The sequence below is a fragment of the Chiloscyllium plagiosum genome, chromosome 21 (genome assembly GCF_004010195.1).
Source record: "Chiloscyllium plagiosum isolate BGI_BamShark_2017 chromosome 21, ASM401019v2, whole genome shotgun sequence".
Classification (NCBI taxonomy): Eukaryota; Metazoa; Chordata; class Chondrichthyes; order Orectolobiformes; family Hemiscylliidae; genus Chiloscyllium; species Chiloscyllium plagiosum.
Genome location: NC_057730.1, coordinates 14,532,183 through 14,559,016, shown reverse-complemented (window position 1 = coordinate 14,559,016; position 26,834 = coordinate 14,532,183). Strand labels below are relative to the sequence as shown.

Here is a 26,834-nt window from a genome sequence, read left to right as displayed (position 1 = left end):
CTGGCAACATCTGTGGAGAGAAATCAGAGTTAACGGTTTGGGTCTAGTGGCCCTTACTCAGAAGTTTAGTTTAAATTGGGTTTATGCTACCACTTTATATTTTCTGAGTCGCACACAAACACTTTTGAAATTCACTTTGTTTTACCTCAGTAAGTTGACTGCGAGGAATCTGTTGAATTGTATCCTCCAGTGTGAGAAACTCTGAGAAATTTTGGAAACGATTGTTGAGATAATCAACAAAGCTGTTGTTCCCATAGCAACGAAGGGGTGAGACTGTGGGAGAAACAGGAAAATATTTGCTAAGTTTTTCAAAACAGCATTCCTTATACAACAACGGTTCAACTTGCTGGTTAAGTAAAATTCATTCTTCAAATATGCAAGACATGTAAGGCAAATACTCAGCACTGATGACACAATTAAGTTTTTAGCAATCTTACAGTTTTGCATATTTGTGCATGATTCATCAAGGAGAGAAAGATGAGAAAGTCAGATGGGCAATGATGTAGACAAGTGGTCAGCATGACCTTGAAATGACACTGTGATATTAACAAATTAACATTTTGCCTTGATGTACTTTTAACATGTTCCTATCTCCACCCCATTTGCCAGCATTTGGCCCATATCCCTTTAAACCTTTTCTATTTATATACCCATCCAGATGCCTTTTAAAAGCTGTAATTGTGTCAGCCTCCACAACTTCATCTGGCAGCGATTCTATACACATACCTTCCTCTGCCTGAAAAAGTTGCCCCTTTAGTCACTTTTAAATCTTTCCCTGAACCTATGCCATCTAGTTTTGGACTCCCTCACCTTGGGGAAAAGACCTTTAGTATTCACCCTATCCATGCCTCTCATGATTTTATAAACTTCTATAAGGTCACCTCTCAGCTTCTGATTTTCCAGGCAAAATAGCCCAGTCTATTCAACTTCTCACTATGGCTCAAACACTTCAACGCCAGCAACATGGAACCAAAAGTCTTAAGTCAGTAACTACACAAATGTTGACTTACTTTCTAAAAACAAATCTACAATAATCCTTTCATATGAATGCTCAATCTCATAAATCTTCAGATATATAGATGTTAATGAAAATAAAAACAAGGTAGACTAAGATAAATGGCAGTAGCCAATAAATTGTGCAGCTTTAAGGATACCATATAATGTAAAGTCACTCTCACTTACAGTGATTAATCTCAAATATATGATCAAAAAAACCATTAGACCAAACATAAATAAATTGATTTGAAAGTGTATTATATTTATGAAGAGAACGTGTGTCTGTAGTATTTACTTATTATCTTTTAATGTAGGTATCTCCATTGAAAACTTCCAATTCCATCCCCTTGACCCACTACACCATCTCAAGCCCTCTTTTTCCAGGCTACCATTTGCTAAATGAAGTGAGTGACATGTAACTGCTTGATTTATCCTCCCAGCTACACCAACAGAGAGATACCAAGCCTTCAGTTTCCACCTCTCTGAGCAAGATAGCTGGAATCTGGACCTCAGGTGAATTGGCAGCTGAATACATGTCTGTCTATCCCTCTGCACTGTGTGCTACAAGTGTGTGTCAGGTCATCAGAATTAGTCAGACATCAGATAAACAATTAATTTCTGCTTCAAATGCTTGAAGTCAGCTTTCTCTACTAATACACAAGTAAAAGTTAGCAAATAATACAAATCATTGCATCATTACCATTATTGAAAGTTAATATATTTCTGTATATGGCTTCTCGAACAGCGGCATCTAGTTGTTGTTTGATTGAGCTCAATATGGAGATACTACAAAAGATGAACAGATGCATATTAGAGAGACATCACTGCAATTAAAAGTGATGCTTTGTTTAGACCAATGCGACCCAAGAGTGCAAAATTTCACTTTGGAGTCAACTATCACAGCCATTTTCCTGAGTAGCCTCAAACATTTTAATGTGGACGGCACGGTGGCTCACACATTAGCACTGCTGCCTCACAGCGCCAGGGACACCGGTTTGATTCCAGCCTTGGGCAACTGTTTGTGTAGAGTTTGCGCATTCTCCCCATGTCTGCGTGGGTTTCCTCCGGGTACTCCAGTTTCCTCCCACAGTAGAATGATGCGCAGGTTAAGGGAATTGGACATTCCCATTTTCCCACACTGTTCAGGGATCTGTAGGTTAGGTGCATTAGTCACAGAAAATGTAGAGTAATAGGGTTGGGAGATGGGTTTGGGTGGGATACTCTTCAGAGGGTCGGTGTAGACTCGGTCCAAATTGCCTGTTTCCACACAGTAGGGATTCTATGATTCAATGAAAATTTTGGCTGCTGCTTTCAGAATGTGTGAATTTCCTGAAACCAATCTTCCCAAGACACATCCATTCTTCCCCAGGTATTTTCAGGGATTCTCTCCTCTGTCTCTTCATTGAAGATAACATGGAGTTCTATACATTGATCTAAACTTTCACAGAAACTTACATGCATTTCTCCCCTCCCAAAAATACATATCCAATCCTCCCAAAAAAACTCATACAATCCCTACAGTGTGAGAGCAGGCCATTCAGTTCACACCAATCCTCTGAAGAACATCCCATCCACAACCACCCATCCTTGAAACCTTGTGTGCTATGGCTAACCCATATAGCCTGCACATCCCTCGATACAATGGGCAATTTAGCATGGCCAATCCATCTAACCTGCACATCTTTGGACTATGGGAGGAAGCCCATGCAGATTTAGGGAGAATGTGCAACCTCATACAGTCACCTGAGACTGAAATCGAACCGGAGTCCCCAGTGCTATGAAGCAGAAATGCTGACCACTGACCCACCGTGCCACCCTATACATCTGTGTCCCAGCCTTGCCCTGTGGTTTCTTTGCAACATATGCAGGCTCATCCTCATCTGCTCATCTCCCCATTAGTACTGGGGCCCCATGTCGGGAAATGGAAAAGTGAAGATCTACTCAGTGTTAAAAACGGACTCTTTAGATTGACTGCATAATTTTCATTTACCTTCCCAATCTACAGACAGCTGACATCAGCTTGAGTATCTGGCCCATTATTGATATAAACATTGACTTTAAAAAAAGTAACTCAAAACCATTTTTTGATCACAAAGAAAGTGGTGCAGTTCAGTAACGTTTTCAGTATCAATCATCTAACTAGATTAGATTTTTTTAGATTCTCTACAGTGTGGAAACAGTCCCTTCGGCCCAACAAGTCTACACCGCCCCTCCGAAGAGAAACCCACCCCCTACCCTATATCTACCCCTGACTAATGCACCTAACACTGTGGGTAATTTAGCATGGCCAATTCACCTGACCTGCACATCTTTGGATTATAGGAGGAAACCGGAGCACCCAGAGGAAACCCACGCAGACAATGTGCAAACTCCACACAGACAGGCAGGAATCGAACCCAGGACCCTGGTGCTGTGAGGCAGCAGTGCTAACCACTGAGCCACCATTCCGCCCCAACTAAAAACGCTCTTTCTTGTAATCAGTGCAAAAATACAAAGTTTTTTTTATTTCAATGTTGATAATGAACTGAAAAGAAGTCTGTATTAAACTTACATGACTTGAGATCCATTGCAGCTTTCAGTGACAAATAATGAAGGTACCATCGTCTCATTGAGTCCAGGTAGCAGTGCTTGCAGCCTTATCCCGAACCACAAGTAGAGCTCAGAGACATTGCCATTTGAAAGAATCGGTTCAATGAGGTTCAGAACTTCCCTTAGCAAAGCTGTTCGGACGCCAGGAGAGAAAATCACTTTGCTCTGAAAAGGTCAGGGGTAAAACAACTTTCAATACAAAGTCAGGGCAGGAATCACCTCCAAAAAGATTGACACTCTTCCAATGGACAATGAAGGAATGACATGCCAAGCACCTACAAGTCTGGTGGGTGCTGCTCAATGTTCAGGCACGGGACATGGTACCACACAGTTTTTAAAAATATTCAGGAAGAAAAGCAAGGTATAGATTTGGATTTTTGTGGGACAAAGCAAGGCAATATCATTTGGTTTCTGATAAAAGGTTATCAGCCTGAAATGTGAACTCATTCTTTCTCTACAGGTGCTGTCTCAGTGTTACTGAGCATTTCCAGCATTTTTATTTGATTTTTTTTGTACACTTTGTTTTTGTCATTATCCACACATATGGCCCATACAGCATCTGAAATTATTATACAAATTATAATTTGCAATACTTTAACTACCTTTAGGATTTCAAATTTGGAGCATCATGTGAATCATTAATAAAAGTGGGCTTAATAACTTAGAATAGAATTCCTGCAGTATAGAAACAGGCCATTTGGCCCAACAAGTCCACGGTGACTGTCCAAAGAGTACCTCACCCAGACTATTCTCTACTCAATTACTCTACATTTCCCCTTGTTAATGCACCTAATCTACATACCCATGAACACTGGGTGATTTAGCATGGCCTATTCATCCAATCTGCACATCTTTGGGCTGTAGGAGGAAACTGGAGCATCCGTTTGAAACCCACGCAGACACGGGGAAAATGTGCAAACTCCACACGGACAGTCACCAGAGGTTGGAATTGAACCTGAGTCTCTAGCACTATGAGGCAGCAGTGCTAACTACTGAGCTACCATGCCAAAATTAACTTATTTGGCATTAAATTGTTAACAGTAATGATCACTTTGGAAGTGATATCAATTGTCTGGAGAAATTGCTGTGTGGTGGTGTTTATGAACAGAGATTGATCTCAAACAGAGTGATAAGGTTTCCCACCTTGTTAACAGCAGTGCTGAATGCATCAATGAACTCAACAATGGTGCCATTATTGATGATTCTGAAAATTCTCTGCACATCGTTGCTGTTCCTCAGTGTCCCATTACCAGCCAATTCCCCCAGTTGTGAAACAGACAATGATTCCAAGGCATCAGTCTACAAAAAATAAAAAGAAAATGGAAATGTGAATTCTCTTATTAATTTGCGGTCTAACTATTTTGAGAAATATGGTGAATGTAACCTTGTGGAAATATTACAAATTCAAGAACCTGGCTCAGGCAACCAATTCAACAGTCCATATTATTGCGCCTGCAATGGGACATTAGAATACAGTGTTATGATCATGGTTGATGTTACTACTGGACAAGCCAGATTCCAGACCAAAATCTGACTTGATAGATCATGTTTATTTTGGTTTGATTTTGACAATGTGGTCTCTCACCGAAACATAAGCACACAATATTTCAGAATTATCTTTAACAGTAAGAATGAAATTAAAATAGAAAAAGAATTGACTTATAACACAAATTTAATGATTTTGAAATATACAGTGAATTATAAATCCATAAAACATTACTTTACAGATTTCAAAAGACTCTGTAACTGTACTCTCACACAATTACCTCTTTCTCCATCAACTCAATGGATTTAATTTGACTTCAACTTGCAATGTGGAAAATTTAATAGCTCCAGAAAGAAATTGAAAAACAACCTCACTTAAATATTCTCAGCTTCAAATAACTTTTTCAGGGTTTCAGCCAAACACTTCTGGTCTGGAACTATCACTAATTCTTGATTCTAATATAACCTACTGTTTAAAAATCTGTGTTCTCACTTTCTGAGGAGCAATTTTACACATAAAACCTTCTCCAGAACTGCCCAAAACTTAAAAAATGTCTCTGTCTAAGCTCTGGGTGTTTCCCCTAAGCTTAAAAAGTGCAGAAATTTTGAATAGAAATCTTCAAGCATAATTATTTATGTTACTAGGTTGAAAACTCACCTAAGGTAAACAAAGTCCCACTCCCACTCGAGGAAGTGACATTCCTATCTAAATTTTAGCAGTGTTCCATACTTCTGTAAGACTATCCCCACTGAAACCTGACACTTGATGCAAGCATCATTGCAATTCCAAAACAGGGCAAGGGGTCTGCATTACCTGCTGCTGTGACAGTACCTTTGGGAATGAATGTGTGTCTTCTTGTTTCCTTCTATACTGGAGCTGGAACCCAGTAAGTAGGGGAGGTCACTGACACAGCACTCAAGACTATCACCTATTCTGTTTCCCCAGACACGTTGTGGCCTGTTAAATGATGCACAACCTTACCATTATGAGGGGATCACTGGACACTCGATTATATTTGGAATGAAGATGATAACTAATAGATCAAGATGACTAAGATCCTTCATCTGTGCAATAATGTGTGTCTTCTCTCCACTACGTACTCGGCAAATCTAAACTAGTGGTTTGAGGCCTCAACTTGGACAGGAAAATAACTTTGATAACTTTCATCTTTAACTTGAGTAACTCACCCCAATGAAGTTCTTGTTCAGAGCTCGGAGTATGTTGTAGGGGACAAATGAATGGAACCTGCCGAAGTTAATTTGGAGCCAAGCCTTACTTCCGTTAGTACGAGCCGTACATGCAGTTTCTAGTAAAGAAAACAGACAGGTTATATCCATGCTCCTGAAATAAAACAAGCAGCTAGTTATACCTGGTTGCTTCTATATGTACCACTCTCTCAAGTGTACACAATGAGCCTCCAGTCCTGGTTTCCTTCCTCCATAAACTTAACTGAACAGAGAATCAGAAACTTGAGGTCTGGGACAGCCTGGTCAAAAAATGAGCTATATATATGTATAAAATCACTTGCATTTTGTTCCATCAGCTTGCATCAATATAATTATGGGGTACGTCCATTTATTTAGCCATAATCATGATCAAATAACCATTCAATAACTAAACTCAAGTAAAGTCCCACACCTCAGTTTCCCAAAGTGATTGATGATTTAACAGTCAGTTCTGCTTGGAAATTTCAAATCACCTGCTTGATGTGAGAAAGATTTTGCTATTTCTTTGTCCAGAAACATTGGAGAAAGTTTTAACAAGAAAATATAGGCTTTATTCAGGTTGGAGGTTAAAGATTCCTGACTGAAACTAGCCTTCAACCTATTCACTTCTGTCATTGACTAAGGGGGAAGGAGTTGGTTAGACTTAAATTATATGACAGAAGCACTCTGCCTTTTAATTTTAACTTGGCAAGCCTGAACCTTGCTAGCTATATTTTCAGGTGAGGATTGTCAAATTCATTGTGAATGTCTTTACATCTATCTCATGAGCAGTATACACTCAGAGTCATAGAGGCATACAGCACAGAAACAGTCCCTTCGGTCCAACTCGTCCATGCCAACCAAGTTTCCAAAACTGAACTAATCCGATTTGCCTGCGTTTGGCCCATGTTCCTCTCAACCTTTCTTATCCATGTATCTGTCCAAATGTCTTTTAAATGTAACTATACCTGCATCTACCACTTCATCCGGCAGTTCATTCCACAGATAGAATCAGACTTTACTCTCTGAATCACATGAAAACACGAGAACTTGTTCCATCTGACTGACAGCAGGAAGTGGAGTTGGAAGCCAAGATCAACCATGATTGTATTCTTTTTATTCACTCACAGGGTGTAAGCATCTCTGGCTTTCGCAGCATTTATTGCCCATCCCTTGTTGAGTCAAGAACATTGCTGTGGCTCTCAAATCATGTGTAGGCCAGAATGGGTAAGAACAGCAGATTTCCTTCCATAAAGAACATGAGTGGATTTTTCCAACAATCGACAATGGTTTTATGATCATCACTGAATGACAGAAGAACTCAGTGATCTACTCATGCTCCTATCTCTTGAGTTCTCGAGTGTCTTGAACTAGGGCCATAGCAATTTCACTTCTAATTGTATTTTCATTGAACTTGATATACTCACTTGAGTGTTCGGTACTTCAAAACACAGCTGTGAAACTTAGACGGTTTTTTGGGCCTAGTATCAGGATAAGGCATTGGCCTCTTAGGATTGAGGTGAGGAAAATTTGTTGAAGAAGGAATGGATTTTTTGACATTCTTTACCTGCAGATGTTCGGCTATTCAGAATAGTCAAGGCTAACACTGACATGTTTTGCATCTTTAAGGCAATCAAGTGATATGAAGATTCACTGGGAGAATGGAATTTAGTTTGAAGATCAGCCATATTCTTAATGAATGGGAAAATCATTTAACCCTTCAATGTTCCTTTTTCTGTGTTTTTTTCTAATGTTGGTCTCTTTTGAGTTATGTCTTCTTTCTATCACAGAAGTTCAGGTGAAGATCAACATGATTGCCCTTGTCCTGCTGGAGATGGTTCATATGAAGGAGCGGGGAGCTAATATTTGGAGAAAAACACTCCATTGAAGGAGAAACAGAGTTACCCAACTCGAATTCCAATTCCAATTAGCTAAGGACCTAGAGTAACCTGCACCACTCTATCTCATAAGTTTTTAAAGCAACAGTATCTGTACTCAATGTAACAGGAAAATTGCTGGCAATGAGCAATGCTCAGAAAGCTTATACTTTCAAATTGGACTATAACCTGGTGTTGTGTTATTTTTAACTTTAACGTTAGACAGAAGATTGGATATACATTACCTGTTGAAACAAGTTGGGCAGACAAATAATCAACAATAAAATCAGAAATGTTTCTTTGTTGTTCCAGTGAGAAATCTGAATATAATTTGTCCAGTTCTTTCACTCTGTAAGCAACCAAAACGTGAAATGTTGTGTGATACTGTGTTTAACATTGATTAAACTAAAGATAAATGCTCAACATTAAAAACTAAAAACCGAAAGAACTGCGGATGCTGGAAATCAGAAACAAAAGTAGAAATTGCTGGAAAAGCTCAGCAGCATCTGTGGAGAGAAATCAGAGTTAACGTTTCAGGTCAAGTGATCCTTCCTCAGAACTCAAAAACGAAATATCGTTTATCTGAATTGCTTTCATTTTGCGGAAGGTGGAGGAAGAGATAAATTTTTGTCCTTAGTTAAGACATGTAAATATTAGAAGGGCAGGCTTCTTGGTATTTGATTTTTACATCAGTTGCTTTTAAGTGCTCAAGAGAAAGTATAAACTTTTCATTCGCACTCATTCTTTTAATGCAAGAAAAGGTTGACACTAGTGTGATCTATGCTTACGATGAAGAATGAAGAAACAATGTGGATGACTGCTTCCAGTTGAACAACTTTGTAGATGAGAAGCGCTGTAGGGCATCATCAGACCCGTGGGAGGGGAAATTGCAATCTTTAAAGGAGGAGGCCATCTGTCCCCTATCTGCTTTCCCTCTGCGAATCTCTTGTCAGGTCCATGCCCCCCCCCACCAACTCACCCTCCCCTCCTGCACTTTCCCTTGCCACCGCAGGAATTGCAAAACCTGCGCCCACACCTCCCCCCTCACCTCCATTCAAGGCCCCAAAAGAGCCCTCCACATCCATCAGAGTTTTACCTGCATTTCCAGACCTGTCATTGACTTTATTTATTGTTCTTGATGCAGTCACCTCTACACTGGGGAGACAGGACGCCTACTTGCAGAGCACTTCAGAGAACATCTCCGGGACAGGCACACCAAACAACGCAATCGTCCCGTCGCCGAACACTTCAACTCCCCCTCCCAATCCGCCAAGGATATGCAGGTCCTGGGCCTCCTCCATGGCCACTCCCTAACCACTAGACACCTGGAGGAAGAATGCCTCATCTTCCACCTTGGGAACCTCCAACCTCATGGCATCGATGTGGATTTCACCAGTTTCCTCATCTCCCCTCCCCCCACCTTATCCCAGTTCCAACCTTCTAACTCAGCACTGCCCTCACACCCTGTCCTACCTGTCCATTTTCCTTCCCACCTTTCTGCTCCGCCTTCGTCTGACCTGTCACTATTACCCCCATCTCCATTTACCTATTGCACTCTCAGCTACTCTCCCCGCCCAGCCCCACCCCTCACCCCCCCACATACTTTTATCTCACCATCCCCTCGGCTCATAGCCTCATTCCTGATGAAGGGCTTTTGCCAGAAACATCGATTCTCCTCCTCCTCGGATGTTGTCTGACCTGCTGTGTTTTTCCAGCACTACACTCTCGACTCTAATCTCTAGCATCTGCAATCCACACTTTCGCCCAGCTCAGAGACAATCCCTAGACTGAGGAGAATCCTTGACCCTCCTGTTTATATTTTTTTTTTTACAGACTCAGTTCCCTAAACTGAGGAGACTCTAAATCTCTTTGGTTATATATATATTTTTAGGAGATTCTAAATCCCCTGTTTATATTTTTTTAAATATTTTCCCCTACACTACTGCCTAACAGTAGTAGTGCTTATATTTTCCCCAGCATCTATGATGTGTGTGTGCAGGACCCAACTGTTTTTTTTTCTTCCTTTTTTTTAAGAGCCAGATCTCAGAAGATCTGACATGCCTTTATTTTTTTTTAAATTTACCCCCACACTACCGCCTAACTGCGGTAGTGCTTATTTTTTTCCCCAGCACCCATGCTGTGTGTGTGCAGGTTCCTCCTGTTTATTTTTTAATTTTTTTTTTCTCTTTCTTTTTTTGAAGGGGAGGGCAGGGATTAAATCAAAATAGAGTTGGAGGGGGAAATAATGCACTTCATTAATCCCCTGATTTTTTTTTTGCTTATTTTTTTTCCCCAGCACCCATGCTGTGTATGCAGGTTCCTCCTGTTTATATCTGTCAGTCAGGGCTCCCTGATTGGCCCAGGTTAACAGTCTCAATTAGGGAACTCATACTCAATGATATCCACATGGCCAAACTCATTCCAGTCACTACAATCACAAAGTAGTTGAATCCCAATTTGCAGAGACAAGGGTTGTGGTGAGGTCTTTAGCCTGCTGGACCCACTTTCCTCATTCCTGAAGAAGGGCTTATGCCCGAAACGTCGATTCTCCTGTTCCTTGGATGCTGCCTGACCTGCTGCGCTTTTCCAGCAACATATTTTCAGCTCTGATCTCCAGCATCTGCAGTCCTCACTTTCTCCTCGGAGGTCTTTCACAATGACAATGAACTGAGTCTTTTCCATTGTGCCACATTAATGCTATGACTCTGTGTTAATATTTAATTCCACATGAGCTCAGGATCATGCCATAAAGTGTTTTTGCTATGTGAAAGGTGCAAATTCTTTCTTTCTTTACTTCAATGATCTTTAAAAGCTTGACCACACAATCACACGAATGAAAACAATATCAGCTACACTGAGTACAAAATCAGAGGTATCACTTACTAACATAGTACAGCTGGGAATTGACACAAAGTCAAAATTTGAACGATATGAATCGCTTGCCATTAAAAATGGCCTTTGACATGAAATCACTACAAAACAATAGGTATATACTCACATAGATTGGTAAGCTTTGCAGGTTATGTTGAAGGGAATGATGTCAAGCTCATTTTTTGTAATACTGGGCAGCAGAAGACATAATTTGGTCTGGAACCAGTCAATATAGTCGATGGTATTAAATGTTGGAAACTGTGGTTCCAGCAGCTTCATGATTCTGCTCAGCATTATGTGCTGCACTCTTGCATTTTCAATAACAGTAATGTTTATCTGAAATGAAGAGAATAATGCATGGACTTACACTTCTGTATCCTTTGAGAATTGCAGTGACGTTTCCACATGAAAAATAAGATGTATTGTCTCAAAATGTGTGGACCTTCCCATATACTCCCACCTTAATCATTAGAATGGCAGGAAAATAGTCAAAGATCTCTATTAATATGCCCCTATTCAATACAGCATCTATGACATCCCTTGGTGACAGAGCCTCAGCTGAGGTCTTCAATGGGACTTTAAGCCTAGGCACACTGGCTCAACCCAATAGTCATTAGAGAGTCCAGGCAAAATTCAAGTCTCAACTCCACAAAATAATTACTTTAATTTAAAACATTTTTACCAGCCAAGGAGTTGAAGTAAAATCTATCTGGAAAGCAGCCATATTCCCATTTCCCATCTTCCTCACCCACTTATACACTAATGTCTAACGTGGATGCAATAGGGGTGCCCTAGAGACATAGTATTTATTAGTGCCAACAAATGAAGGATCTACCCCGTTCTTGGGCATTTTGTCAAATCTAATGCTAAAGGTCCAGAGTGGGAACATCTTGGCACTAATTCAGAGGTACTGAACGTGGGCACACAAAATACTGAATAGTGTGGACCATGGAAGTGAGATCTGGCAGCTCATTATGCCCAAATTAGAGAGTGGCACCATGGTAAGTTTCCTAGCCTTGGCACCTCAACAGAAAGGAGAGGAACACGGCAGAGTGTGATTGCTCGAGTGACCAGCATTGCTGGTACTTTTGGTGCAAACTGCAAGAGCTGGTTAAAAATGTTAATTTTTTACTGGTGCCTATTTAACATGTGCTCTCAGTTAAACCACAAAGAGGATGAAATTGCTCTTGGACAATGATAACAAATAAGAATAATAATGCATCTCTTTACATTCCCAATTTGATTTTGTTTCCATTGCTCCCAATAGGAATTACAGTCCATGACCACTCATTTTGTACCTCTGTCAATTTTGGTCTCAAGGTCCATTCTGTATATGATGAAGTTGAACATAAAAAAATTATGTTGTGGAGGTGCCGGTGTTGGACTAGGGTGAGCAAAGTTCAAAATCACACAACATCAGGTTACAGGCCAACGGTTTATTTGGAAGCACTAGCTTTCGGAGCGCTGCTCCTTCATTAGGTGGTTGTCATAACCACTTAATGAAGGATCAGTTCTCTGAAAGCTAGTGCTTCTAAATAAACCTGTTCGACTATAACCTGGTATTGTGTGATTTTTAACATAAAAAAGTTAAGTTGACAAGTATTACATGATAGAATCATACAAGATCATTTCCACCTTCACAGCCAGTTGCAGACCCAGTACAATTTTCAACTTGTAGAAGCTCACTGAGAGAAAATCAAGCAAGGTCTGTCACTGCAGGCCAAACGTCCCATTTAATCACTGCCCAGAGGGTGAAGATGGGAATAATGCACATGGACACTCAAATAATCTATCTCACCTCTTCGGCTTCTCGATTAAATTGAGTCATGTATTTGTTCAAGTCACTGAAGCGTCTGCTTGCTAGGGTATTGAGTATCTGGTTGATTTTCTCCGTGTCATTCAATGCAGAGGCGAGAGTCAGTTCAGCAAGTTGCTGTGGGCTGAGCAAGTCCAAAACTTCAAACTGAACCAAAAAAAAAGTGCACAAGTTAAGTATTGTTATATCGAAGAGCCGCAAAAGTACAATAAACAGAAAGAGTTTATTGTTGGAGACCAGTGGTAGGAGTTTTACCTTGATTTGAGTATGGGAATAGATGCCATCAGCTACAGAACTCCTGGTTAGCACCATGTCATTCCCCCATGACATTTTTGGGAGACTCAGATCATATATCAGCCAGAGAAGCTTGTTAACGTGTTTAAAAGATCAACTAAAGCCAGTGAGCCAAATACAAACAACATTCAGACACTCCACGATGTGGGAAAACACAGTCCCTTCCTGGTGGTGCACTTTGGGAGGAATGGGGGCAATGCCCCAGGATGATTCCAAGATTCGCCCTTTCTCACCTACCTAACCAGAAGCCAGGTCGGCGGATTTTCTACAACCTTGGTCCATAAACTAGTCATTTTTCCATTCAAATCTTTTGAGTCGGTGTTCCAAATTGAAGGCATTTTCCCCTATCACCCTAACCTGCGAGAGAAGCTGCTGCTTCCTCAGCACTGGAAGACCTCCCATTGGCCCTCCATTTAACAGTCCACCCACCCTTCATAGTTGGAGGGTAAGATGGTCTTCTGACCACTAGTGGGCCAATCCAGGCAGAAACAAGTCAGATCACCGGTCCCACACAGTGCAGAATCAGTACTGCATTTAAGCCCAGTGTTGTTGGGCTCCCAACTGAAAGACTGCCCCAGAAATCAGTCTCTGAAGAGGTGAGTGTAAAAGAGATGCCACAGTTTCAATCACTTACACCAGAGAAGTCCTTGTTTAGTATTATGAAGTCCCTGTATTTAAATTGTGCCATGAATTGGAAGAAGTTCTTTATTATCCATTCACGGGTTCCATTGGTGTTATCAACACAGGCAATACCCAGGGAACCTGCAGGAGAAACACTGATGTTGTCAGCTACTTGGTTTCATTGCACAAGTTATTTATAAATCATAAGACAATAACGCTGCACTTTATTTTATATGAATACTTTAAGTTCTGCATCACTCTATATTATACCCTTGTGTAAAATAGACGTGACTTTTCTTCTGTTGAAACTTTATTGCTGGAACAGCACAGCAGGTCAGGCAGCATCCAGGGAACAGGAGATTCGACGGTTCGGGCACAGGCCCTTCTTCAGGCATTCCTGAAGAAGGGCCTGTGCCCGAAACGTCGAATCTCCTGTTCCCTGGATGCTGCCTGACCTGCTGTGCTGTTCCAGCAATAAAGTTTCAACTTTGATCTCCAGCATCTGCAGACCTCACTTTCTCCTCGTGACTTTTCTTCTGCCTTGCACATTGTTCATAATTCTTCAATGATAGCAGAAAGTTTCCAACTGAGAGAAAATGAGATTAGCTACTCGGTGTTACTGGGCAGTTTACCTTTAACTATGGGACCAGAGCTGTGTTTCGAGCTGCAGTCATTCAGCTCGTAAGGAATAAAGATGATTTTCATGCTCCCCAACCTCACCACACACACACACATACACACATACGCTTACATGCACATGCACACACACAGACACACATGCGCACATGTAGACAGACACACACACACAAAATGGAGTAAAACTTTCAATGCAGTTAGTGGGGCAACAGTGTCACAATTCATGATCTGCACACAACAAAGTGGCTTTTCATGCTGTTTCTCTCTGCTACATGGGCCTGCAGCCTCTGTGCTCTACAGATATGTTTCTGAGCCTGCTCTTCTTACAGATTACTGTGAAAGGAAAGCTGTATAATGGATCCAGTCACTTCTGCAAAATCAACTTAGAAGACTCCAAAACCACAATGGCACAGCATGAAAGGAAAAGCACTCTCAAGTTCAACAAAGTTGATGTGGAAGCTCTCGTGAACAAAGTGAAGTCCAGCAGAGATATTGTGTTGCCCTGGTTCAGTGGGAAGAGGTAGACGGAACACATTGCCGGGGCCAATCTTGATGGGGGTCTAAATGATCTTACAGAAATGAGAGGTGAAGGAAAGGATCTTTAAATCATCCGCTACATCATCAGTCTGTCACTTTGCTCAACATACTTCACCATCACTCCCACCTCCCATTCATATCCTGCACTTGTTAAAAAATGTGACACTAGACAAGCACAGCAGGTCAGGCCGCATCTGAGGTGAAGGAGACTCAATGTTTCAGGCATAAGCTCTTCACCAGGAAGAAACTCATGCTCTCTCACCCTCCATTCCTGATAAAGGGCTTATGTCTGAAATATCGACACTCCTGCTCCTCGGAAGCTGCCTGACCTGCTGAGCTTTTCCACTGTGACTCTCCAGCATCTGCAGTGCTCACTTTCTCCTATATACTGCAGCTGACCAACACACCTTGTAATGCTCTCAGCATCACCTCTACCTGTCACTCCAGAGCTCTCCAGCTGTTTAACTTTGGCTGGCACATAAACTAAATACACTACCACACAGCACTGACACGTCTTCCCTCTCTCTTCTTGGAGAATAATGGAGCACACAATGACCAGACGACCCCAAGAATGGAAGTGGGGAGCACCAAACCCTCATTCCTCTTAGGATCCCGCACCCACAGGTGACACTGCCCTGGCATGTGTTGCCAGAAAGAATAACATTAACTGACTGCTTTATGCCCTTTTCTGAACTCCCTTCTCCCCCTATTCTAAGAGGTGTTACAGTGAAAGCTTCAGGCATTATAACAATAACATTTCCTGCTTTCCTCTCCCACTCTCTTTTCCCGGAACCTAAGGCTCCAGCTCTCCATGAATATTTTCATATTCTCAGGGCCTGTTCCCAACTCTATGGGACGATCACATAGTCTAATATTTGAAGGTACTCCACTGACCTTACAGGCTAGAGTAGAACTGTGGCCTGCAGCTGATGCGTAACCAAGCACAAGTGGGTTGCAGCCAGGCCAGCAGATGGAGAGCTTGTGTGGGGCACAACAACCCATGATGGATTTGCTAATCACTGTCTCAGCTGCTACTTAGCACAGACAGAGTCCTCCTGATCTTTTCTGTATTTGCTCACAGCATGTAGACATAATTTCTTGCCTATCCTAAATTGCCCTGAAGGAGGTAGTAGTGAGCTGCCTTATTTAACCATCTCAGACCTTGCCATGAGATACAGACTCCCTAGTGATTGAAACAATGACTCATTGACTCTGAGATCCTTTAGATTAGATTCCCTACAGTGTGGAAACTGGCCCTTCAACCCAACAAGTCCACACCAGCCCGCCGAAGAGTAACCCACCCAGACCCATTTCCTTCTGACTAATGCACCTAACACTATGGGCAATTGAGCATGGCCAATTCACCCAACCTGCACATCTTTGTGACTGTGGGAGGAAACTGGAGCCCCCGCAGGAAATCCACGCAGACAGGGGGAGAATGTGCAAACTCCACACAGTCACCCAAGGTTGGAATCGAACCTGGGACCCCAGTGCTGTGAGGCAGCAGTGCTAACCACTGAGCCACCGTGCCACTCCTAATGGGGGCTTGACTGGGGCTGTTAACCTGGGCCGATCAGGGAACCCTGGCTGACAGATATAAACAGGAGATTCAGAATCTCCTTTTTGCAGGGACTAGCTCTGAGCAGGCTGGTCACAGCCTATGCACAGTGCACAGGTAAATGAAGGGTGACTTAGTGACTGGATACCAACTCCACACAATGAAGGGATGGCCATAAATCTCCAAGTCAGGATGGTGTGTGGTTTGGGGGGAGCTTGTGATGACGAATCACACTTGTGTGAGTTGTAATGCAGCACACGTCAGGAGATCCATGCTTCCCAGGCAGGGTCGGATTGCTGCCATTGTGGTGACAATTTCAAAACACAATAGTGGCATGCATGCTCTTACCACCGTCTGTTAATGTGTATTTCAACCCACTGTGAAGTTGGATGAGGACTTCAGGAGTTGCAGTGACTCTTTGCTGGATGAATCTGCTCATGTCTCTTGAATTACAGGATCCATCATTTTAGCAATGCCCCTCTGCCACTGATGTTTCTGCCATGTCAGCTGTGCCCCTCTGCCACCACCTATGCCAAGGTGAATACTGGGCCTTCATGGCCTAGAGCCAACAGTGGCATCTTTTGAAGTCTCTCATAGAACAGGCATTAAGTATGAATGAGCTTTGGTGTTTGTAAAATTGGATGCTTTCTTCCATATAAAGGTAGTGTGAAACCTTTTGATGGTGGATTTAATTGCTCAAAGTTGCCATTCTCCAATTCCACTGCTTCCTCTCAGACTCCTCACAGAGCTTCCCTTCTGAGTTTCCTCTATCTCATTTGCAAACCGAGAGGCCCTACAACAACTGCTCCCAGACCTGGATCAGTCTTTGACCTTCCTTGGCTACATTAAAAGCAAATAAGTTCTTCTAAGAAAATATTTTAAAAATCACCTCCCCTGCAAATTGTGGGATGGTCCTTTAGTGAACGCAGGCTCAGGTTATATCTTGCAACTGCACACCTGAGATCTTTGCTGACTGATGCACAGGATTATCCTCATGTTGCCCATGTTTCTAACCCTCCCACAGCACCAAAACGCTTTGCTGTGTAACATCAGGACTGCATCCATTCAAGATTTTGCAATGCACCCAGTGGATGTCACAGTGGCTCAGTGGTTAGCACTTCTGCCTCACAGAACCAGGGATTCAATTCCACCCTTGGGTGGCTGTCTGTGTGGAGTTTGCAGGATCTCCCTGTGTCTGATGTGTTTCCTCTAGGTGCTCCAGTTTCCTCCCACAGCCCAAAGATGTGCAGGTTAGTTGGATTGGCATGTAAATTGCCCATAGTGTCCAGGGATGTGTAAGTTACGTGGATTAGCTACGGGAGGTGCAGGGTTGCAGGGGTAGGGTGGGATGCTCTTTGGAGGGTCAGTGTGGATTTGTTGGGCCGAATGGCCTGTTTCCACACCATAGGGATTCTATGGTACTTATACTAGACAAGTAATCCAGAAGTGAAAAATGTGGCGCTGGAAAAACATAGCAGGTCAGGCAGCATCCAAGGAGCAGGAGAGTTGACGTTTCAGACATAAGCCCTTCTTCCAGTAAAGTCCTGAGGACGTGGGTCTGAATCCCACCACCACAGCAGGTGGACAAATTTGAGTGTGTTCAATTAAAAATAAAGTCTGGAACATAAAGCTAGCGTCAGTGATGGTGTCATAAAACTATCATTGTTTGACTTAAAAACCCATCTGATTCACTGATGTCCTTTCAGGAAACAAATCTGCCATTTTACTTGGTCTGGTCTACATCTGACTGCAGGTCCACAGCAATGACTGATTCTGACACGGTCCAGCAAGCCTTTCATTTCAACGGCAACGGGGGGATGGCAACAATTGTTTGCCATTCGAGTGACACCCACACCCCATGGAAGAACAAAGAAAACAAAATGTCCCACACCTTCAGAGGTCACAAATCACCTTCATTTCTTACAGCAATTATTAAAATGTACCAGTTCCGCATTCCTATCTCATGACAGCTTATTCTGCTAGAAATGAGGGTGAATTGAAAGCTTCTAATCCCCAGTTAATACAGAAACAGGAATGTCTCATCTCCATACTTTGCCCTAATTTGGCTTGTGCTGGAAAGCTTTGTGCAACCCAATTATTAGGCTTTTTGGATTATGCAACTGATTGGGTGAATTACTAAAACCTAGGACTACATTAAGAAACCCTGGACATGCAGGATGACATACTTGGAGGCACAGACCTCTTGTACTGAGTCTCTGCACCCAAATGCTCCCTAGAGCACTCAGGAACTGAATATTTTCTGGTGTAACAATGAGGACAATGAGATACCTTGCAATGTAGAAGAAATCATCAATGCATCCTTCTAGCAGAGACATTTACCTTTAAATATTTTTACCATATCTTATTTTCCTGCAGTACTACAGTACCAAACACATCCATGAAATATCTCACAACATACTCTTGTGAAAATAGTGATGAAATATGGATTATTGATTTTAAAGATTCTATCATCTGATTTTAATATCTGAGACACTCATGTCCACAACATTACATCGAATGGAATGATGCCAAAAACTCTAGCAATTTATTTAATGTAGCATTTATTGGTATAATGAATACATTACCTGATAGACTGAGCTGGAAATTCAGAAACCTTTTACCAAAAGCATAGATTCCATGATTCTGTGACAGTGTAAAGTTTAGGTATAAATTATCCAGTCCTTTCAATCTAGAGAGACAAAAGCAAAAGATTTATGGTTCGAAGCTGAGAACAATATCTGTGTGTTTATCAGTCATCTATGTTTAGTGGCTTTTACAAGAGAGTCTCTCTCTGGTTTGGACCTGAGGCACACATCTCACTGCTGTCCTCTTTGTCACTCAGTCTGCAGAGCTGCTAGCTATAGAAGGACTAAAAGCAATTCATTTAACCCAGCAAAATGAATAATTCACATTCACAAAATCACTACAGTGCACAACCAGGCCATTCAGTCCATTATTTCCAGCCTCGCTCACTGTGAAGGCAGCTCAGTTCACACCAACTCTCCTGCCCTTTCCTCTTTGTCTTCCAACTTGTTTCATTTCAGGTTCTTATCTAATTATCCAATTTCAAAGCCACAATTGAGTTGATCTTCCCTCACACTCTCAAACAGTGCATCATTCAGTTTTAGTCTAATTAAGGCTCTCCAGAAGTAAGTAGCCAGGGATAATAGAAATGTTACTGTAACAAAACCACAGACAATGATACCACACTGTTTACACAAGCTATTTGCCTAATATAACCTTAAAGCATCGCCGGGAGTACAATTACATATTTATCCTTATTATCATAATAGTAGGATGCTTAAAACAGTCTGGTACACGTCATCAACAATTAAGTCGTGGAGAGGTTAAGAATATCAGTTTGTCCCTTTCTGTAGCTGTCTTTACCACAACATGTGCACCATCACACAGTGGCTAGTTTGGGCCTGTATATTTCTGGAGATTTCTCCTTCATGACCCTGTCTGAAATGGGCAGGCATACCATTAAAAATTAGAGAAAATATAGGTGCGAGGCCAATTGTGGGGTATGCAGAATGGAATTTCTTTCACTTGTTTTAGCAGGAACACTGTTGACCTCTTCTTACCCATATAATGGTAAGTGAAGGATCTGAGCATGGTTCCTAAGTGGATTTCCCTCCTGTCCACTCCTGGAGCCATCGTATTGTCAGTCTGTTGCAGGTGTCAAAAGGTAGGTTAAAGGAAAAGAATTAGCAGCTTCTTCTCTCTCCTGTCAAGCACCTAAAGTCATAGATTCATGCAGCATGGAAACAGACCTTTTGATGCAACCACTCCGTGCTGAACAGAATCCCAAACTAAACTAGTCTCACCTGCCTGCGCCTGGCCCCTATCCCTCCAAACCTTTCCTATTTGTGCATGAATCCAAATGTCTTTCAAATGTTGTAATTGTACCACATCCACCATTTCCTCAGGGATTTATTAATTAACCCTGCATAAAAGATTTGCCTCGTGTCTTTTTTAAAATCTCTCTCCTCTCATCTTAAAAATGTGCCCCCTAGTCTTAAACTTCACCATACTATCAACTCTATCTATACCTTTCATTATTTCATAAACCTCTGTCAGGTCACCTCTCAATCTCCTACACTCCACTGAAAAAATGTCCCAGTATCTCCAGCCTTTATAACTCAAGCCTTCCAACATCCTAGCAAATCTCTTCTGACCCCTCTCCAGCTTGAAAATATTGTTCCTGTGCCTGAGCGACTAAAACTGGACACAATATTCCAGCAGAGGCCTCACCAATGTCCTGTACAACCTCTGAATAACTCCGATATTCATAGGACTGAGCAATGAAGGCAAGCGTGCCAAATGCCTTTTTAGCCATTCTGTCCGTATGTTATGCAAACTTTAAAGAATTATGTACCTGCACTCCTATGTCACTCTGTTCTACAACACTACCCAAGGCATTACTGCTAATTGACTAAACCGTACCTTTGCTTCTTGCACCAAAATGCAACATCTCACATCTCTGGGGGCAGCCAAGCAGGAGGAGGCAAAAAAAAACTGTTATCCATGCCATAGCTCCTGTTCCCGTCACCTCCTGCACTGCAATTCTATTGGGCACAAGAGGGGTCAGAACAGCAGCACGCCAATCAATAGCCACTGAAAGGCCTCCTCTTGCTGTTGCTGGGATTTACCTTGAATTAGCCAGGGCTTTCACTGCTCTGACCACATTCCAGCAATGCCTTATTTATTGTCCGCCTATTTCCATCAGAAGACCTTCCAGGTCGTTTGCCATCTCCTCCTTTCTGTTTCTCCTTGTCCATCCCGGTCAACCACCCAGACTCCCTCACCCTCATGAGGTCTGCCATGCCCCAACTCAATTTGTTTCCAGCTCCTCAATGACCCCCCGTCAAAAACTATATATAATCAGAGTCACTGCTCCTCGTTAATGAGCTGACCGCTCTCAGAGATGGGGCATCCTTCTCAGATAGACACCAGTATCTCACCAGGTGGACTGAATGGCACCAGGGCCAGCTGTCTTGCATGGTGATAGTGATGGGAGGGGGGATCCATAAGATCCAGCCCAAAATGTTCTAGCAACCTTTTGGTATTTAACACAGTGTAGTCAAAAGGGATATTTTATCCCTTTCAAGTGCCATCAGCATTCCCATTGTATCAATGTTGGAATTTACTGATATCATATGGTGGGTGGAGCCAGATTCAGAGGAAATCATGTCTTTCAGAATTGCCCCCTAAACATTGAGAATCCCTTAATGAACATTCTATCACATAAACACAAACGTTTCTTTGTTTAATTTCAAATGATATAATCTCACATTTACATTATGACTGCCAATATATCTGAGTGGATCAACAGATCCCAAGGTAGCCTAGTATCTTTAGCACCAAGCACACAATACATTGCCACATGGCCAGTTGTACAAAGGGCCGTATCACGTGCTGTCATATCCAACATGGCAAGCAGGCAACAAAGAGCTATTTGATGGCACAGCCTGCCTCCTCTGGAGGTTTCCAGAACATTCCAGCATAACTGTCTGTCCCAATATGGTGAAGGTGTACAGCCAAACCAGATGTTATTGGAAACAGATATCCCAAAATGCCATGTTTATCACTTCCAGGCTGTTCTAGTGCCAAAGCCTGATTTTGCCACTAAGATTCTTTCTGGACCCATAAACTGGATCAGGCCAGCTTTAGTGACTCTGCTGCTCAAAATACATGAGTCAATCCTCAAAGCAGAATTCTAATTATTTTATTCAACGCAAAGACAATGCGATCGATCTTGACCTGCATGACTGATATTAAATCAACATTGTGTTTCACTTCTCTGCTGAGCTTAGAGATTAGATCTGCCCAATGAATGGGTATGGAAGTCACATTTTGAGCAAATTAAAGGGCCTGATAGCTACCAGCTGCTGGCCAAGTCAGGGAGCTAGTTTGCTTTGGTTTTTATGGGGAGACCCTGCTCCCTGTGAAATTAAACTCAAAGTACAATTTACAGTTGCTCAAACTAAGAAGGATGCCTACCAACAAAGCCTGTATAATTTGAATATATACTCACATGGCTCGAAATGATTCACATGATATATTAGTGGGTATAGAGTCCAGTTCCTCGGCTGTGATACTGGGCAGCAGCAATTGTAATCTTTTCTGGAACCACTCAGCATAATCTGTGGTATTAAATCTGACAAACTGGGGTCCCAATAGTCGCATAATCCCATTCAGCAATGCGTCTCTCACTCCTGTTTGTTGAATAGATGTAATGTTCATCTGAAACAAAAGGATAAGTTGATTCATTGATTGCACAGTAACCATTTACATGAAAGTGAAATATACTGGAAATGGATGTTTATCTTCACTATTCAACCTATGAATCAAATCACACGCCTTTTATAATAAATTATTTTCATTCCATTTCATAAAGGTTGAACATTCTGCACTGCCAATTAATCTATAGGTGATAGACATGAAAATTTACATCCATAAGACAAAAATAAATATTCCACTTAGATATTTCTTAAATTGTACCAAAATCTATATCCACACAACTAAACATAGTTACAGGTTTTAATAATCACTTTTTCATTATTCCTGTTAATATTTACAAGTAGGCTAAGGAACAAGAACTTCTTTGTTATGATTAGAATCTCGACAGTGTGACAGCAGGCCATTCAGCCCATCGAATCCACAGCAACCCTCCAAACAGCATCCCACCGAAACCCAGCCCCCTAATCCATCTCTGTAACCCAACACCTACCATGATGAATCTGTCCAGCCTGCACAAACTTGGACTCTGCAGACAATTTAGCATGATCAATCCACCTAACCTGCAATTCTTTGGACTATGGGAGGATACCTGAGCACCCAGAGGAAACCCACGCCAGACACATGGATCCACGCCAGACACATGGAGAATGTGCAAACTTCACACAGACAGATGCCTAAGGCTGGAATCAAACCCTGATCCCTGGCACTGTGAGGCAGCAGTGCTAACCACTGAGCCACTATGCCACCCTATATCTGGGGTTTGTTTTGTGAGGTTAAGCGGGGGCATCAATATTTTTATTATTAACCAGAGGTCCTGTTATTGAAACATATTTCAGTTACCAACACAAACTAGAATAGATCATGAGTTTGGGTAATAATGTAAAGCAGGTAATAGCAATTTGGCAGCCCATTTTACATTCAGCTCATGTTTTTATTTTGTTGGCTTCAATAGGAAATGAAGAGAAATGTGGAAAAGGCTATCACCCACTTTATGCTATTGAACAGAGTCTAATCCTGTCCGACTTATCGTCACTGCTCATACTAACGCTGGTTAAAATGTAAAATGTTCCAGCACCTCATTCTACTAACTGTGATGGAACTCAATTCAGGGAAATGCACAGAGCACCAACTTCTGGATGGCACTGGTACCTTTGCTTAGGCTTCAATAAAATGCCATCAGTGATAGCATTACAAAACTCTAATAATTTCCATGACTTTCCTTGCCTATTATTTTGGTAAGCTTCTGAAAATAAATTTATTTGTGTGCAGATTAGAAAACTTCTGATCTTTTTCTTTCCCCGATTCAAATATTTATTGGTGCATAACAACTTAAATTTGAAAGTATAATAGAATCGTTTTGAAAGGTAACAAGAAAAACAAATGGACAAAGGACAGAAGGAGAAGTATCTTACCTGCCGTGTGTCCTCAATAAATTGGGTAATGTAGGCAATCAAATCTGTGAAGTTTTTGTTTCTGAGGATGTCAATGATCATATTGATGTCAGATGCATTATTCAGTGACTTCACGGTCAATCCAGAGAGCTGTGGTGTACTCAATAAGTCCAGTAGTTCAAACTACAGAAAGCAAAAACTGTTATTAAGTTTTAAAGTTCACAAAAACAATAAGAGCAGGGATTTCCAGACTTATGTTGGCATATGTTTCCAATGGTGCATCTGGAATCTGTATTATACATGGTGAAGGGTAAATTACTTACCACAGAAACGTTCTTGTTCAGATGTAGCAAGTCCGTGAAGGGAATCTGTGACTTGAACTTATAGAAGTTCTTCAGTAGCCAATCGCGGATTCCAGTTGTGTTAGAAGCACATGGCAAACCTATGGCATCAATAGAGCAAAGTTCATTATTGCTACCTGTTCCAATCCACATGAGGTAACTTCCTTACACAATTATCAAACAGTAATGGAACTTGTGATCTGTGATTACAATAGTCAGTGCTCACGTCACATCACAGTGCTCCAACTCGGCACCGCCCTCCTGACCTGACCATCTTCCTTCCCACTTCTCCATTCCACCCTCCTCTCCAAACTAATACCTTCCCCACCCCCTTCCACCCTCATCTACTTATCACATTCCTAGCTATATTCTCTCCAGCCCCATCCTCTCCCATTTGTCTCTCAGCCTCCCTGGCCCACAAGCCTCACTCCTGATGAAGGACTTATTCCCAAAATGTCAATTCTCCGGCTCTTCGGGTGCTACCTGACCTGCTATGCTTTTCCAGCACCACACGCTCGACTCTGATCTCCAGCATCTGCAGTCCGTACTTTCGCCTGCACATCATATATCACAGCATTACGTATTAATGTATTCCAACAGGGGAGCCAGTGAGCACCATACGCACTCACGATTCTACAGAATTCAATGCCATCTCATACTGAAGAAGTCCAGGCCACTTGCAGAAACAATCAGGATTGGGCTAATAGGTTACAACTAACATTCACAGTATATAGATACCTGGCAATGACTACCTTCAGTAAGAATGAATCAAACCATCTCCCTTTGATGTTGAACAGCAGTACTGTTGATGTTGAAGAATTTCAGTGACAGCTGGGGTCACCATCAAGCAGAAACATAATGGGACCAAGTGAGTGATGTGGCTGCAAAAGCAGCTCTAATGATGGGAGGACGTTACATTCTCTCCTGACTGAGGATTTGCACAGAGTTCTTACAACAGAGAAAGAGCCCACTCAGCACATCATGTCAGCAATGACTTTAAGGAGACCAATTCTAACTTCTCCAAACTATCTTCATTATTGAAATTTTTCATCCCTGGATCCATTCTCTGTATAGCTTTTCTGTACTCCTGCACACTCTCACTAAAATGTGGTGTCCAGGACTTAATACAATATTTCAGCTGAGGCAGAGCTAGTGTCCCATACAAGTTCTTGTACCCAAACCATGCCTTAATATAATCTGGGTGTTGTAAGCTTTATTAATTGTTTTCTCAACTTGTCCTGCTATATTAAATGATATAAGCATGTGCAGCAGTTCTGCTAGTGCTGACTCCATGAGCATCCATCTATCCCCGCTGAATAGCTGTATGCCATATACTGTATGGATAAATATTTAGTGTTTGTCCATTCCTGCATATGCTGACTCTGAGCCATTCATTCCCACTTTTCTTTCTGTGCTATCCCTTCCTGTTACGTAGATGCTGAGTTTGTGTCACAGCACCTTGCTCAGCTGAACTCTAATCCATTCAAAACTTTTGAAAAGAACAGAAGTAAGTTGACCGTGCAGCTAAGTCAAAGTCGACCTGCATCCTGATATCAGCTCATCCGCAACTCCCTGGAGGGATTTATGAATAGTGGCGAGTGAGAATGCTGCTCAGTTTTATATCTGCCAGCCTATGGGAATCAGGTAAACTGACACTGAGAATTAATCCTGTAATCCCCTTTTCCTTAAAATGTCTGGTTGCACCTTTTACAGCAACACACGAAATGGAATTTTGTGAAGGAGTCATTCAATATATTCTATGAAGAGCAAGAATGAAAAGCAAAATGAATATGTTACCTGATAAAGTGGGGCGCGAATTCAAAACTTTTTTACAAAACTTGTAGATGTCCTGCCACTGTGAGGGTGTAAAACTTTGATACAAATTATCCAGTCCTTTCAATCTGTAGAGATAAAATAAAATGATCATTTAGATCTGAGAACCGTATCTATGTAATTGTCAATTATCTTCATTTTGTATCATGTGTTTTCCTATACATGTGACATAGAATCATAGAGTCATAGAGATGTACAGCACGGAAACAGACCCTTCGGTCCAACCCGTTAGAAGACCTGCATGTCCTTGGCGGAGTGGGAGGGGGAATTAAAGTGTTCAGCCACCCGCACTAACCAACCCAACCGCCCCGTAGCTGAGCACTTTAATTCATGCAGGTCCTTGGCCTCCTCCATCACCAGACCATGGCAACACGACGCCTGGAGGAAGGGCAACTCATCTTCCGCCTAGGAACCCTCCAACAGCAAGGGATGAATACAGATTTCTCCAGCTTCCTCATTTCCCCTCCCCCCACCTTTTCTCAGTCCCAACCCTCAGTCTCAGCACCGCCTTCTTGACCTGCAATCTTCTTCCCAATCTCT

At 41.9% G+C, this 26,834-nt stretch overlaps 1 protein-coding gene across 1 annotated transcript in view; it reads right to left on the bottom strand.

The window, feature by feature from the left end:
- Nucleotides 1-26,834, bottom strand: part of LOC122560427 — a 225,201-nt gene that overhangs the window by 147,972 nt on the left and 50,395 nt on the right. The window contains exons 20-33 of the mRNA XM_043711060.1: nucleotides 26,259-26,362; nucleotides 24,444-24,562; nucleotides 24,142-24,303; nucleotides 22,524-22,732; nucleotides 19,072-19,175; nucleotides 13,769-13,896; nucleotides 12,823-12,987; nucleotides 11,152-11,360; nucleotides 8,399-8,502; nucleotides 6,259-6,377; nucleotides 4,729-4,884; nucleotides 3,548-3,750; nucleotides 1,697-1,782; nucleotides 146-273 (exon numbers count right to left, since the gene is read on the bottom strand). Coding sequence (XP_043566995.1) covers nucleotides 146-273; nucleotides 1,697-1,782; nucleotides 3,548-3,750; nucleotides 4,729-4,884; nucleotides 6,259-6,377; nucleotides 8,399-8,502; nucleotides 11,152-11,360; nucleotides 12,823-12,987; nucleotides 13,769-13,896; nucleotides 19,072-19,175; nucleotides 22,524-22,732; nucleotides 24,142-24,303; nucleotides 24,444-24,562; nucleotides 26,259-26,362 — 1,996 coding nt within the window. The remainder of the gene's footprint in view (nucleotides 1-145; nucleotides 274-1,696; nucleotides 1,783-3,547; nucleotides 3,751-4,728; nucleotides 4,885-6,258; nucleotides 6,378-8,398; nucleotides 8,503-11,151; nucleotides 11,361-12,822; nucleotides 12,988-13,768; nucleotides 13,897-19,071; nucleotides 19,176-22,523; nucleotides 22,733-24,141; nucleotides 24,304-24,443; nucleotides 24,563-26,258; nucleotides 26,363-26,834) is intronic.